This window comes from Argiope bruennichi, chromosome 3, assembly GCF_947563725.1.
Source record: "Argiope bruennichi chromosome 3, qqArgBrue1.1, whole genome shotgun sequence".
Taxonomy (NCBI): domain Eukaryota; kingdom Metazoa; phylum Arthropoda; class Arachnida; order Araneae; family Araneidae; genus Argiope; species Argiope bruennichi.
In genome coordinates, this window is record NC_079153.1 from 23705628 (window position 1) to 23722615 (window position 16988).

The 16988-nt window shown below is 29.2% G+C and overlaps 1 protein-coding gene across 2 annotated transcripts; it reads left to right on the forward strand.

Annotated features, from left to right (window-relative positions):
- The first annotated feature begins 4905 nt into the window (after positions 1–4905).
- Positions 4906–12304, forward strand: LOC129963398 (5'-nucleotidase domain-containing protein 1-like). 2 transcript variants are annotated; one of them, XM_056077749.1, is made up of 2 exons: positions 4906–4979; positions 8525–12304. In XM_056077749.1, exons 1-2 carry the CDS (start codon positions 4963–4965, stop codon positions 9864–9866), a joined length of 1359 nt encoding a protein of 452 aa, XP_055933724.1. In that variant the 5' UTR covers positions 4906–4962; the 3' UTR covers positions 9867–12304. The 2 variants fall into 2 exon arrangements, with proteins under 2 accessions (XP_055933724.1, XP_055933723.1); XM_056077748.1 differs by having other exon boundaries at positions 4933–5158.
- The last annotated feature ends 4684 nt before the right edge of the window (positions 12305–16988 follow it).

Consider the following 16988-nt stretch of genomic DNA (forward strand, 5'->3'; position numbering starts at 1 on the left):
TATTAATTTTATTCCTGTATTATTTTCTTATCTAATTTTAATAAACTTTCTTAATGTTTTTAAACATATTTCGCAACAACACTTTGAATTTATTTTATTTAATGTGTTTATAATCAGGCTCTCTCTATGAATATAACAAATACATTTTTTTTTTTTTTTTTGTGATCAAAATATCGCTGCTGTATCATTAAGAGTAAATTTTAAAAACCAAATAAAAATGAATGAATAAAACCTAAAACATTAACATATTATGATGTTTTATACTTGGGCTTCGTTTCTTTTTCTGGATTTCAACTTTTGATAAAATAAAGATTTCTTCAAAATTGCAAGCAAGAGATGAAGTGTGTAGGTTTCTGTCACAAGATTCTGTTTGTAGATCTATGAAAACAAATTTCATTCAGATGTCTGCCTGCCCAGATTCCAAATACAAGCAAACATAATAATTACAAATAAATAAATAAATAAAGCTAGATAAAGAAAAAAATTGGTTGACGAATTCAACATCTAAAATGTCGATCCGTATCAAATATGGAACCAAATGACGTCATGTTCTTTTGGGTGCATGTAAATAGAATGATTCAAAAACTTAGCAATTTAGTAACTGAAATTTGGTTCATTGTTTTGGCTTCTATGTGTAGAACCTTATTTAAAAACCTAATTTTAAAAATGTATCAAAGTTAACTCTTAAAAATTGGTGTTTCGTGCTTTAACGCGATAACTCAATAAATGAAAATTGTTATGTGATCTTGTGACTGTAATTTTAGATCTGTGTTAAGTTTTGGTTTTAATCTATCAGAGGGGAAAAAAATTCATTATTCTGTTTTTTTTATACTTGTGTATTAATTGAATGTCAGCGATTAATCGCCTAACAAATTGCCCAAAATCAATAATAAAATCAATAATTGTTCAATAACAGGTACTTTTATAACTATTGTTCGTCAGTCGCATTTGTTAATGTACAAACACTTCTTTACCATATTATTAAGCACAGAACGCTTATGCAGTCATTGCATTCATGCTTTTGGCCAAGGTGCAAAATTTTAACCCAGGGGAGGGATGGTTTATCCTTTACTAAGAAGTGTTCACGGAAGTGTCCACGTTAAAGCTCCAAATTCTCAATGGGCTGTTGAAGCTATTATTTAATTATATATACAGGTATTTCGAATTTTTTTTATTTCATTTTTTTTTCCAGAAATATTGACATAAATTGGAAGTGGGGCTTTATTGAATTGAATGAAATTGTGAAATATAGCTATGTCGGCATTTTGGGGCTTCATGTGTATTTTGACTAATTGTATGTAGAAATGTGGTGCTTCCAATGAAAAATGAAACATGCTTCGATTCACCTACTAATAAATAATACGAGTTCTCATAGTGGAACTCTTTTTAGAAGGAAATACTAATTACTTTGAAGTAATTTCTTGTACAAATCTTTTCGATTACTTACTAATTTATGTTAATACAAATAGGGACAAAGACGTCCAAGATACACTTTCGGTGTTCTTGTACCAATTAGTTATTATTATATCTATTACTATCAGCTATTATATTTTCTGTTACTCAAATTATTGCTTTTATTACTTGTTATTATCACTCTTTAGTTACTATTATTCGTCAATGGCATGAGGTTAACAATTCACAAGTACATTTATATCAGAATATACGTTTCGGGGAAACACTTCCGCTTGTTTTCTTCCACAAATGAAAATAATTTATGAGACCGATAAGTACCTCCAAACGCCCAAACTCCTCTAGCCAGTTTCCAAGAGCTTTCGTTCCTGGCTGGCAAGTATTTTGGAAATTCGTGCATTCCAACTTCACTGATCTTGTTCTTCCAACAGCTGGGTGTCTCTTACATCCATTTGAATACTATTTTGCTGCTGATTTTATATTTGTCAACAAAATCGAAAGGACAGTTTTCTTCTAAGAATTTAAAATATTCAAAATCTTGTTTAAAATTCAATTCTAACAAATCTGTATACTTTGATATGATGCTTTTTCTTCTAAATGAGTCTTATTCGTTCAGAAATATAACAAGTAATTTTTAAAACTTATCTATGAAATTTTCTATTATCTTGCCGAAAAAATGAGAGCAAGGAGTTTGAAAATGTTCACTATACAAAGATATAAAACCAAAATGCCCATATTGCGGAAATATGTATGACTTTTTTCAAGTTTGGCAAAACTTTATTTAAAAATTTTTTATCTGAATCAACTGTTGACATCATAGTTTTTTCCCCTTTATCAAGCCAGATGATGGGGAAAAACTTTGGAAAAAATTCCATCTGTAGCTGTGGCTTAGATGATGAAACAGTCGTGTTTGGTTGTCCCCACTATAAAGAAATTGTCCCCACTAAAGACAAGAAATGACCCCACTAAAGACAAATCTTTTTTCCTCTGGAATTTGCAAGTTTAGGACTTTTAGATCTAATGAAGAGTAAAAAGACACATCATGGACTTAGACTCAGTGTTCAGAATTTGTTAATGAGGTCTCTTGAGACTTGTTATTTTATTTGTATAGAATTATATTATCTTTTATTTATTGAATATATATTTATTTGCTATTTACCTTATTATTAAATATTGCATTTTCCATATAGCAGGTAATAGGCGATGCTTTTGATTCTTGAGGAATCGAGATGGATTTTGATCGATAAAGATTTTAATTTTGACATTTGGCTAGTTTTTACAAGTTCTGAAAGTAATGTTGTGTTGAAGTGAGATTTTATTTTACAGCCAGAAGTTGAATTTTGGAACTTGATTGGTATCGTTGTTACTTGGATGAAGAAAATTTGGCTTTTTTTTATGGTTGTTCCATCCTGACCTCCTTCCCTTTGTACAGGTTTTATTGCTCAGCGCTATCCCGTATGCTTCGGCGGGGAGGGTAATTTCTTTCTGGATATTGTGATAATATGAAAGAAATAAAGGAGAGAACCTTCTAGTCGGTTCAAAGTTCAAAATACCAAAAAAAAAATTGGTACTCTTCCGTAATTTTTATATTAGCCAAGATGCACGTCAAATGCTCCTGTACCACACAACATAAATCTCTCTCTTTTTTTATACTTTTCAACATAATATTGGCATTTACATATATTTTCATGACTCTTCGGCGAAACTGTCAATGAAGCAGCGTTCACATGAGACCAAATATTGCGCCCAGTAATTGTCCTTCTGCTGTTATCTTGCTATTGTCCTAATGTGTGAATGCCCTGCTAATCCATCTTCAGTTTTCACGTTGTTTTTTCGATGTAATGAGATATTACTTTTTGATTCTTCATGTAAACTGCACTTGTAAATGAGCAGAATTCTTCTTCTTTAGCTTAAAACAATTAAAAAAGTTCGCAGAAATAAAATATTTAATGAAATAGTGCAAACGGGTCGAATTTCATTGTAAATATTATACCTCATGTTAAAAGCTTCATACGTTATATTTCAATCATTAAAGAGGCATTCTTTTAAATTTTAATACGGTGAAAAAAGCCGGTTTTATGCAGCAATATTTTTGCGAAGTCATTGCAGAAAAATGTCACAATATCACTATTTTTTTATTTAATTGAAATTCTAATTAAAATTTTAAAAAAAAACATTTCGAGATGCAAATTCTTGCTTTCCAAAATATATTTGCGGAAATTTGGTAGATCCGATGTTCTAGACTGTAAAACAGCAGCAGACTCACTCATAGACTCTCTTTTATTATTAGCAGAGATACACGCACATTGAAAATACCGTCTTTTCTGTAATTTCCCGTCAAATATTTCAATACCTCTTTAAATTACATAATTCCGGCTTTCAAATATAAATCTGCAAGTATTTAAGAATTACTGTATTTTAAAACATTCTAAATGAAAGTTGAAGAGCATTTTGAAAGAAATTTATTATTTTTAACTACATAATTTTGAAATTCATATTTTGTGGTATAAGTTTTTGTAATTTTTTTAACCTGCAGAACTTAAAAATTATGGAATCGTGATTTGTTTTATGTCCAATAAGTTTTTATTAACATGTAAAAATCAGAAGAATAATGATCGAAATAATGAATTATTCTCGAATTCATATTATATAAAATCATGTTTCGATTATCATATTCAAAGCAGTATTTTTTCATCTTAAACATTAAAACATATGAAGCTTTTTATTCAAAGCATGTTTCAGCGAAATCAGTTGATTTTTTAAAAAAATATTTCTTCAGTTAGACGGTCTCTACTCTTTTAATTCTCTTTTATACACCCAGTGTACAAATCTGACTTAATCCGATTTTTTCCATGTATAATTTTTGTACCGCTCTCGCTACTTGCATTCTTTAGAACTTTTCACTCTTTACTATGAGCTAGTCTTGCCATCCAATCGGTATGGCTCTGAAAGTAAAAGTTTCGTCTCAATGTTATTTTCTGAATGCACACAAACAAAAGAAGATATCACAATAAATTTTTATATTTAATTATTGTAAAGAATAATAAATGAAAATAAGGAACATATGCACTGAAGTTTCTGCTTCGAATGAGACTTGCTTAATATATAGCGGCAATTTCATTTCGGAATCTATTTATTATATTTCAGGAAGAAAAGGCGCTTTGAATCGACTTAATATATCTGCATTATAATCAGCATAAATTCAAAGCAGCCTAAAGAAAAGAAGAGGGGGGGGGTCATTATCATAATGTCTTCGGGTATTTCTAGACAATAGATTTCGCCCTATCACTAAAATAGCGTTACATACTTTTCACCAAACTTTAAAGACTATATTTTTCCGTTCAATCTTAAAAGTTTTATTTCATATCGATATGTTCTTTTGAATTATTTTTTGAAACTTAAAATTTTCTTGAATGTTTATCGTTAAAGAATGAAATTGCGGCTTTGCATTGACCAATCAAATCATTGGAAATTGTATCTTATCGTCTTTGCTGTGTTACGATTATGACGACCAAGCAATCTACAGATTGGAGAGAGTGCGAAAAGGGGTAAATGATGCATCAAAACAAGTATGTTGACAAGTGGTTCACGATGTCTTCTAGTTATAAGAACGTGTTTTGGATAAAATATACGTTTTATTTTTATTTTAGTTTATGATGTCTTGGTAACTAAATTAAAATCTAAAAGAAATGTTTTCTATTATTGCTCATCGTGGAAAATCTACATTATGGATAAGAACTTTCTTAAGGTAATCGGTGTAAATAATAATGAATATTTGAAATTTTTTCAGTCCTTTTAATAATCAAAGGATGAAATCTTCATTTTTTTTAATATTGTAGTAATAATTACTTGCATTTAAAATGAGAATTTGTTTTGCGTAGGTGTTGATGCATCCTTGTAAATGATATTTTCACTAGAACTTTTCTTTTGCACACGTATTAATTTCATTTTTCACTCCGTTATTTAGTTAATTCTACCAAGCGGAATATTTTTTTACCAAGCATTCTTTTCCCCCCGTTCTTTTTAAATTTTTTTATAGTTTTTATGATATCGATTTGTATTTTTAATATCGCCAATGAATTGAATTAAAATGATTAATGTAATTATTTCATGCATTTTATTTTTATTCATTTAAAATATTTTTTGGTGCATTAAATAGACCAAAGATAAATAAATTTGGTGCATAAATTTATGTATCGTTGTAATTGCATTATTTTGCTGGGACAAGTGACTATCCATGGCAATTTTACTTATAATAATCTTTTCTTAATAAGAAATTCATTTTATTTTTCGATGAGCTTTACTGATTTCAATGCATTTTTAAATTGTCTTATTTTAATTTTTAATACATACTTTTTTACATTAAGTATGTCAAATAAATAAGCAATTGATTTATGTATTATTTTGTCATCTGTACCTATCAGAAATATATTATGCTTGGAAATGAAATTGTTTATAATAATATAATTTTCTAATGATAAGCCATTTTTATGCCTTTTGGTATTGCAGTTGTGTTAAATATCTAGTAAGTTATACAATGACATTTGTTTTTAATTGTGCTATTAATCTTGCTTTCTTAAATTCACAAATACCTTTAGTCATTTGAATATTTATGATTTATCTCAATGCAGCTATGCAGTGCATTATTTAACAGATGTGCAAAAATTACAATTTACCAAATTTAAAAATTTAAATATTTGTGTATCATTATATGTTTAAAAGATTTATAATACATATTAAAAGTCTTTCCAGTTATAATTTGTGAAACAAGATAATGTATATCACTTTCAATTTGGTATGTTTTTATTGTAAATTTTTTGCTGCATCAGTGTTGTTTGAATTGGGTGGAAAAAATTGTTAAATTTTAAATAATATGGCAGGATTATTAAAGAAATAAATATCAATAGAATGTGTGAATTATTTTTAAAACTGAACATAACGTAGTTCAAAATAAGTCAGAATGAAGTAGCTATTAAGCTAAATGATGTTATAACTCTTAATGTAAATGCACTGTATGGTTGCCATTGGATTTTTAAAAAAAATCAGAATGTATTTTATAGAATATTTTTAATTTTGTACATTTTTATAAGTATGTTTTTTTTCTGTTATTTTCTGAATTTCTTGATGAAAAATATTTTTTTTATTTAAGCTTTAAAAAAGTAATCCAAGTCCAAGTAATCCAAGAAGTTACAATGTTTAAAACATTGTAACTTCAATTTCTAAATTCAGATATCAATTTGAAGTTACTATTGAAAATTAATTCTTTTCAACTTTTATGACAATGAAATTCTCAAAGTAAAAACATAAATCTTTACCTCCCATAGATTGCTCTATTAGCAGAGAAACCAATTTTAACCTCCGTGAGGATGAACTGATATTTTCAATTCTTTGTTTCGTTCCATAGTGTATGTTATTACTATTCCATCAAATTTGTATGTTATCTTTTTTAAATTCTTAGAATAAAAAATAACTTCTTCAGTTTATGAAGATTTTATTACAGAAGATTCTTATTAATCTAGCAGATAGATATCAAACCAGAAGACTGCCAGATTAATAAAAAGAAAAAGAGAAATAACAACAACGACACAGAATTAGTAAAATGTTTTATGAAAATATTTTTTAATAGCAAAAGAAATCTTTATTGCACTCAGTATTATAAAATATACCAAATTATATGATACTAGATGCCTTTGATGGCCAGCTAATACACCAGGAATATTTGTTCCATTTAATATCAATAAAATCTCTAATGCACATCTTCATGTCCATGATTCCATCATCAAACTCTTTCTAAGAATCAAGTTTTCTTGCATATTTTGTGTTCCTTATGTAGATGAATCTTTCTATTAGAAACCAATTCCATAACATCATAATACTATTAATAATGTCATTATCTAGTTCATCTATTTTTTTACTTCACTTTTTTATTTGTCATGCAAACTATGCAGATATTAAACAGAACCTTTTTTCCTTAGCTTTCAACAATGGAAAAAAGACACATGATTGCATATTTGAAACAATACAAGTAGTTGGAATTTTTGGGTAAAAATGTAATCTATTCCTGAAAATTAGGCAAAAAAGTATTATTAAAAAAATTATCGAATTTCAGAAGAAATTTACATAAATATTAAAAATAGTGTCATTGAAAACATAATTTTTAAAATTTTATTATCATCTAAAAATTATGTTTATGTTCTAATATTTTTTGGGAATTATGATGGTTGGTTGGTTTTAAATTAATTAAAATTTCAAAATAATTGTTCTGAGATGCACATTCCCACCTTCCAATATATATATATATATATATATATATCAAGTTTGGTAATTCTGGGATAAAAGATCTGACCTGTATTGCACCAATATATAGGCACACAGATATCCATCTTTATGACTAGTAGAATAATCATATTTTGTATAAATAATATAAAATATGATTCCAACTCTAATTGTTTATATTGCAATGAATTCGCTGAATCTGAATGCAGTCGCTATATTTCTCTTTAACACTCCTGACTTACCTTTTTGAAAATATCAATTATAAGAATTACAGAATGCAATTTTATTCTTAAACTTGGAGTTTAATTTTTATCTTTATTTTCCAGGGTTGCAATAATTCCAATTATGGGAAACATAATGAAACTGTGATTTCATGTTGTGCTGATATACAATAATTTTTGTTAGATTACTTTTGATGTTTTTTGGAAACTTGTTAAAAAAATGGATATTTGTTTATTTTTATGGCCTCTAAGATCAGTCGCCAAAAACTGGGAACTTTTGCTAACTGTTTTTGTGTATAATGAGCTTGGCATAATCGGGAAATTGTTAAGTAAACTGAGGAATGTAACCATTTTGATAAAATCTATGCATCTTAAGGAGCTTGATGTAATCCCAGCATTGCCAAGTAATCTGAAGCCTGGGGACTATAAAAATAAGCATGTGTCAAAAGTTTTCTTTGGGTACTGAAATATTAACCTTTGATTTTTAAGCTATTGTTCCTCATTTTCTAATAATTGGTTCTCTTGTAATTGAGAGTGTTAAGTCTTCTTAATATGTTTCTTGTATGTACATGTTTTATTGCTTCAAAATTTATTTTAACTGAGTTCTTTCTTTTCAGGTCTCATTCAACAAAACTAACCTATGCGCAAAGCACTTGTCCTCAGGAATTTGCTTTGGAAAACTATAATTGCATAGGTTTTGATTTAGATCATACTCTATGCAGATACAAGTTGAAACCTTTATTCCAGTTGATTTATAAATCATTAACCTCTTTCTTGATTGAAAAGTATGAATATCCCAAGTCACTGGCTGAACTGTCTGAGACTGATCTTTCTTTTGCACAGAAAGGAATTGTTTTAGACAAACGTAGAGGGAATTTCTTGAAATTAGATGGCCTATACAGAATCGTTAAAGCTAGCCATGGAACACGTCTCATGTCTCCTGAAGAGATCATTCAAACATATGGTCCATCAAGGATCTGGGAAGAATCTAAGGGTATTCCTCATAAGTTGGTTGAAAGCAGGGCTTTAGAAGAACCATTTTATGTTTTCAAAGATTATTTTGTCACTCCTGGAGCAGTCATATGTGCTAAAGTTGTAGATATTCTAGATGAGCGTGAGGGCAAAAGATTAGAAGAATATGATTTTTGGAATCAATATATTGAAGGTATATTTTATATGTATGAGAGAAGCAATTTCAGAAATAATAGTGGAAGGTTTTTTCCAGAGTTAATAAAAAACCCAGATTCGTATTTGCAACCGTGTCCTGAGAGCGTTAAGAAATGGTTAGAAAACATTTGCCAAAACAAAGTGACATTCTTGCTTACAAGTGCCAATTACGACTCGGCTGAGTTTGTGGCCAAGCAGTGTCTTGGAGGGGACTGGCAAAAATATTTTGATATTGTCATCACTTTTGCTAAGAAGCCTGGTTTCTTCTGGAAAAAAAAACCTTTCTGTCTAGTGGATGGTAACAATGAAATCGGAGATATAAAACCTAAAGATATGAAATCTCACTTGGTCTATTCTCAAGGTAATTTCAAAGAACTGCAAGAAGTTTGTGCAATCCTCAGTAAAACTGAATGTCCAAAAACTTTGTACTTTGGTGATTCATTGATTGAAGATGTCTATGCTGCATCAGAAGTTGCTGGCTGTGACACTGTAGCAATTGTTGAAGAAATGCTAGCTGAAGGCATTGTTGATTTTCCTCACAAACATCCAGAATCACAGACATTGACATCTACGTTCTGGGGCTCATTTTTCAGCAATAAAATTGCTAGTGGTAATCAGGGAGATGATTTAAGTTTATGGGCCCATTTACTCTCCCAACATAGTAAATTGACTGTTCCAAATCTTGAAAGCTTGGCTGGTCTTCAAATGCAGGATAAAATAGCCAGTTTTGGAGGAGATGCTTCAACATCTGGCTATTTTCCTGGTGTTCCTAAATCTTTGTCTACTTGTTAAGAATCGTCTTTGCACCTACATGTGATCTATTTGGGCTTCCTCATAATTTGTTGTTGTTGCAGAATTTTAATTGCCTTCATAAAAGAGATATTAATAAAAAGTATTTCGCTATTTATCCTTAGCAGTCTGCTGCTTTCTCTTTTTACCAAAAGGTTGCAGACTGCTAAGTTTCTCAAAGTTTATATATACACTGAAAAAAAAAGGAAGTATTTGTAATGTGAAGGTCCTTATTTTAGTTGGTTAATATATCTGTATTATTATTCCACTGATTTTTTTTTTTTGGAGTAGTTTTTAGTATTGGGCAGAAATTTTATTTCTATAGGAGCAAGTAATTAAAATCTTTTATGCATGTTGCTTTTACTAAAGACAATAAATTTGTCTATATTATCATTGTAATATAGGAGTGCCGATTATTCATTAAGGTAGAATTAAAATAAAGTATTGTTTGTTAGAGAATATATTTGCCATTGGTTTAAAAATGTCACATTTTCTCCTCAAACATGTGTATAACATGTTTAACAAAGAACATGCGTATAATTTATATAAATTAAATAAATAGAATATTGTAGAAATTCTGTTGCTCCAATATCAGTGAAAATAAATTATAGTGAGGTAAATGTTAATTTGATAAGTGCATCAGCTTAAATTGCAGGGATTTTAGAATATATTCTTCGTAATATATAAGGTGTTACTGGCTGTTAAAACTTTATAATTGTGCCTAGAAACGTGTTTATTTATATCTCCTTTGTTTTGTATATTATAAATGTGCGTTATGCAAAATTTAGTATAGTTCATTAAAAATACTAAAAGAGTTGGTAAATGATTTATTAGCAGGTAAAAAAAATTGAAAACTGTAATTTTCACTTTAACTAAGTTTCATATGATTCTTTTCCTTCAATACTTATTTTCTTTCGTTCTTTCTTTCACTTCCCCCCCCCTCTTTTTTCTTACTCCCCCCCATAACTTTGTACTATTACTAAAAGTATATTTGAATTGGATTTTCTTAAACAATCTTCTGTATATTTTGGTTTTGGATTTATATTTTTCTACTTGAAACTAATTCCTTTTACTAGACATTTTTGAAACAAAATTTTAAATATTATGATTGTTTATTTTGTACAATTCTGTGTACATGATGGTAGATAAAAACATGCATTGATCTATAAAAGCATATCAATTTGGCATAAAAGAAATAACACTTTCAAGTATCCTAAATAATTTCTCATTTTTAACCTAATACATTTTGTCTTGTTTGCTATTATATAATATTTTTTTTTAACAAATCTGATTTTTTTTTAAATAGTGGAGTTATTCAAAAATATTCAGTATTGTGAGTTTAAAAAATACTTCATTTAAAAATAAAATCATCAGTAATTATTAATGTTTTATTTATTCAACAGTGTAAAGTTTTTTTATGCTAAATTATATTTTTCTGAATGTGCTTTATACAAAAACAGATTGTCCTATTACTGCCAAAATTAATCAACAATCTGTAATAAAGACACGGTTTGAAGAAGACTTGCCAATATATAGAATAGCCATTAAGAAAATTACTCACATATGAGACATCCAGTAAAAAGCTGAATGACCATATCATTGCAGATAGTATGTTGTTACCTGTGAATCCCATCTATATGTCCAATTACAAATATCACATGCATGGAATGCTCAGAAGGCTGCAACATTACCTTTATTCCACTATCAGGAGAACTAAAAAATCTGTTTACTTGGTCAGTAATTTCTTATGATTAAGGCAAACCCAATATATACAGAGAATAATCCTAATTAATAGACCCTTTATTCTGAACATGTGGGTGAAGGGGGAAAAAATCGACAACTTCTTTGTTTTGTATCAGATGGGAAATGTAAAACTATTATAAAATAATGAATGAAAACTTAGTTGAAGGGATATAATTTTAATTATTTTATTTTTGAGCAAATATCGCCCAGTATATATTATCCATCTGTTACCTGTAACTTAGGTGGAAAATATTTTTCACCCATTGGTCCATTTGGTGTGCATCAATATTCAAAGCATAAGTCCAAACTTCTGTTCTAACTAATCTGTCGGGTTTTTTTTAATTCAGTGTTTGAATAAAGCAAAGTATGAATAAGAATTAATTATGAAATTGTAAACTTTCCATTCTACTCGCATCTTTATGCTGGATTTTACCAGATGTCAAGGAAATGATATCTGTCATTTTATGCTGATTCATTATATTCTTACTTCAGTACCAGTCTAGAAATTATTGCTAATATTTTATTTCAACATTTTTAAAAAAATTATTTTGTATTTGGCAATGTATCTTTTTCTGTTTAGTAAATCATTATTTGTTTCAATTCAATTTTAGTAGTTTTGATTTGACTGCTCATAAATATTATGTATAGATATGATCCCACTGCAAGGAAGCAAAGGTTACCGAGAAAGAAAATTGCATGTTGGAGGGTGAGACAAACCAAATGACATTTAATGAGATCTGAGATATTGTTAAAAGGATAACAACTCATCTAGACAAGGATAACACTTAGTATATATCTATTGCTGCACTTCTGGTGCATAAAAAGGAAATTTGTTTAATCCATTAGAATTTTCAAAAGACATGTCCCCCCCCCATAATAAGTTATTCAAAAAATATAGTGCATTCCTTGTACATGGTAATGATTTATTAATTGTTACCACTTCTGTTTCTTTCTTTTATTTATTTTGCTGTTGTTGCCACATATGTCTCAGCTTATCTACAAATATGACTGAGCCATGATCTTGTGATTCTGAAGTTGTACCAAAAAGTACAGCATTTATCCTCCAAGTTCTTTAACCTCGTATATAATTATGAGATGTGAATGTTATCGATTTTTGGCATTCCAAAAATCGAGCAACTTCAACGTGGAATCGAGTCTACATTTTCAATCATGTGAGGTCTTTACCATTGAAGATGGTTGCTCTGAAATATTAAATTGGTACTTTAGTCATTTTTAGCTCCTTTAAAATATCTCCTTGTATTTTCCGAAGTAATTGGTATGTCTGATATCTTTTTAAAGCATCAAGCTGCTTGAAGGTAATTTATTTAATTTTTTTTAAATTCTATTCGAATCAGTTTTTAGAAATTACGGAAAATTTCTAGTAATTTGGCGAGTCTTTTTCGAACCTTCATAAAACTCGAATCTTTGAGCATTTGTTTCAGATTGCTTTCTTGATATCTGTGCCATTATTTATTAATGTAATATTAAACGTTTATTTGTGTAATAAACAAACTGGATCTTTATTGTTAATTGCACTTATTTGTGAATATAAGTCTTTTGTTGTAATTTATTTTTTTACAACTTCTCACAGTGTGTTTCATTTTATTAACTTGGTTATGCAAAGGATATTATATATGTATGTAAAGGAATATCTTATTCCTACTTCATAGTTATTATGGGTCCTTTCAACAACAAAAAATTATTTATGAATTTGCTTTTTTTTTCCTATTTATGTGTTATTGTATTTATTCAAGGCAGTGGAAATTATTTATTGTAATTATACTTGTGTCATCTGACATTCAGTTGATAAAGAAGATGTCATGATTGTTTTTAGAAGTCTAATTTAATTGCATTATTAAAGGCATTATTTTGTTCACACGTGAAACTGAAGTTATATTTGAATCTTAAAATAATATGTTATTTGTTAATAAATTAGTATTTTAATGAAGGAATAATTTATTTCGTGATCTTTACTGTTGTAATTATCATTAAAATTTATTATTGGTAAAGATGAAATTTTTATTGCAAGATAAGCAGGGTGTTTGAATGACAGAAGAAATTATATTATGTTCTACATACAATTTTGTGTATTAAATGTGATTTGAAGCATTCAGATTATCCATTGTGTCTCATTGAGGCCAACCAACGTAAAAAGGACATAAATCTTATATCCTCTATTTATTAATTAAAAAGTTCTTTTACTGATTAACAATAGCCTAGTGAAAAAATGAGGTAAAAAATATCTGGATGTCGAAACAAGACATCAATGCGTTTATAAATTTTTTTTAGTGAAACATTATGAAAAGACGAGAAAATAATTATATTTTCCGGGAACCGTCTATATTTACTAAACCATTAATATCGACTGGGATAGAAAAAGATATTTAATTCCCAAAGCGCCTATTACCTTCGTTGTGCCACTGCTGGATTATTTAATGAAATATGTTAACATCTGTGCCGTAACGCACAAGCCATATAATTTTTCTTTTCCGTCAGTCGTCATCTGTGGCTTAGCAAAAAAAAAAAAAAAAAAAAAAAAAAAAAAAATGGTGCACTGACTTTTTTTTTTTATCTTTATAATTTTAGGCTTTTAAAAAGTATAATTGTTTGCACCCCTTAGACTGGCCCTCGATATATCTTTAATCATTAATTGGCTGTCTTGTACCCCATTGGCCTGGTGGTAAGGTCTTGGCGTCAGACCTGAAGAAGTCAAGACAATGGATGATAATTGTCATCTGTTACATAACATGATATTTTTGCCCTTTGGCGCATTAGTGTAATTAGAGCCCAGGTATGATATTTGGTTTCCGTCCTTTCATTGCATTTGACATTAAACATTGACAAACGTACTACTGTTTTGTCACCATGTCGTCCGTGGCATTTATGCGTCCCAGTTGCTACGTCACTGTTTCTAGGTTTGAAACCCGATTCCACCAAAGAACGGCAGTCTATGCAAGTCCGATGCATTGTAATTCCGTGAGGGCCATATATTTCCCCACTGTTATTGTGTGGAAGTTAAGAGAGAAGACTGTTGTCATTGGACCAACAGATTTACGAGATTCGTAACAAAATAGTCTTAGTGTTGCTTCAAAATGTGACCTTAATACAACTAAACTAAACATTTAGCTTTCCTATTGGTACAGCAGTCTGGATAAGGTATTACATTCTATATCATTCTTAAAGTTTTTATCAGAAGTGATCATATAATCATTTCACTAGCAATAAATCCGTGCGAAGTTTCCATATAACACTTCCTCCTAAAATAATTATATAAATTTTTTTAGTAGGTTGCTGCAATTAGATATTCAGTGAAATATATCGGTAAAATAGCAAAGAGAATTTCTCAATATATTTAAAATACTTTTTTGTATGCAGTCAACTTGAATTGTTACTTTCTCGTATACGAAGTATTGGAATCATCAATTAATTCAAACTCGAGATTTTGATTTATAAAAGAATTCAATTCTCTTACTCAATGACTCATCGAAACCCAACACGAACTTTTGTAGAAGTAATGAGGAAGTCGAAAGGAGACAATCTCATTGATCAGAGGGAGAACATCAATCATCACCAGCGGGAGTAGTCTCATCAAAATTTTCTTTTATATTCATTCATAAAGATGTTTTCCACTTTTCCAAATTTGAACAGATCTGCATTTTAATGCTAAACTTGTGTACCAAATTTTATTTCTTTAACTATTTACGTTGTTATCGCGTTCGTTTTTATTTGAACTGCTGGATACACAGATTTCATCAGAGTGAATTCCGTTCAAAATTTGATGTATATATACAAATTTGTTTCATCCGTTAAATTTAAAGCGTTTCTAAGTTGTCATATTCACAGAGAGACAGGCATAACTCCAAAAATGCTTTTCCGAACTCAGGTAGGTCTGAAATATGAAAATTCTTCGGAATCTCACGCTCGAGTTTTTTTTAACAATTATAGTACTTTCTCTTTTTATACTTGGCATGCGAAAAATAAAAAAAGTAATGTGTTTCTGCATGTTGTAGCAGTTTTCAAAATTTCTGAGAATTTGAAAGACTTATTAAAAGTGATAAAAATAAATGTATAATTCAAAGATTATTATGTTGACGATGAAAAAAAAAATACCCGATATATTATATGAGCTGTGTACTTAATCAGTAAAGTAAAAGATAAGATATCTACACAACACCATATCTCTCTTAACTGGCAGCAATGGGACCTCGCCTGAGAAGATTCTCCAAGATAATTGTATTTATGTTTTTCAAATTTTCCTAGTCAAGATGTAATAAAAATATATAAAGGGGACCGCAAATTTAGCCGAAAATATTATAATATGATAATGCTATAGTCTACGTTTGGAGACCTTCAATTTATTCTTAAATAATATAGAGGCTTTATGCATACGATAACATAACGCCTTTAATATCCCCACAATACGCGTGATTATAAATCCAGTAACTTATAACATGAAAAATATTGCTAAATATACTTTAACCAGTTATGTGCTTTCGACGTATATACACGTCTATATAAACCTTCATTTTAGCGCTATCGACGTGTAATTTATTCATCTAATAAAATCTCTTTAGCTTTATTATGATTTTTGCAAAATTTACCAGGCAATCATTTGTATTGTGTTCGACGTGTGTATGCGTCATCGTTTGATTTTAAAAAAGGGGGACTTGAAAAAATAATTCCGTAGTTAACTGGTTAAAAGGTTTTTTTAATCAGTTAACTCCTTAATTATTTTTTTAAAGTCCCACAAGTCCCCCCCCCCTTTTTAAAGTCACTGAAGCATTGTTAAATTAATCCCCCTCTTTTATAAAAATCATCGAAAACGGTTGAACAAAAATAGTACAGATGTCCCTGAAAAGATTATTTTTTAAATTTTAAAATAGTGTAAAGAATGGTTTAATAATGCTCTTGCAATAATATACTCTGAAGTTATTGGAGATAAAAACCTAAAAACTTTATTAATTTTCAATTAAAAATCGACGTAATTTTTTTCAAAAAAATCAATTACCTATTGCCAAAAGAAGTGATTACTCGCAGCATTTAATAGTTCTAGCTTCAGATATCTGCCCTATAGACTATTTTGAATTATTTTTTTCCATCGTGCAGATAGTATGTGTCTATAAACATTATCATAGGTAGTCAAGTTTTGGCGTTATAGTGGCAATCCAATTTTTTAATTTCTCGTATACAAAGTATAGAGAAAATATATTAATTATCAAAAAATTCAAAATCGGGATTTTGACACATCTCTACGTTTTGCCCTCCCTCTTCGAAACCCTACCTCTCCGAGTTCGAAAAACAGATTTTTGAAAAGTGTCCGTCTGTATGTCTGTTATTAAGATAACTCGAAAACGCTTTGAATATACGGGACAGATGAAATTT

Excerpts from the sequence above, each read along its gene's own strand:
- LOC129963398 (XM_056077748.1), top strand. The coding sequence starts at position 5,100 with ATGTTTTCTATTATTGCTCATCGTGGAAAATCTACATTATGGATAAGA. Across the intron at positions 5,159-8,524 it reads TGGATAAGAACTTTCTTAAG|GTCTCATTCAACAAAACTAA; the intron begins GTAATCGGTGTA and ends CTTTCTTTTCAG.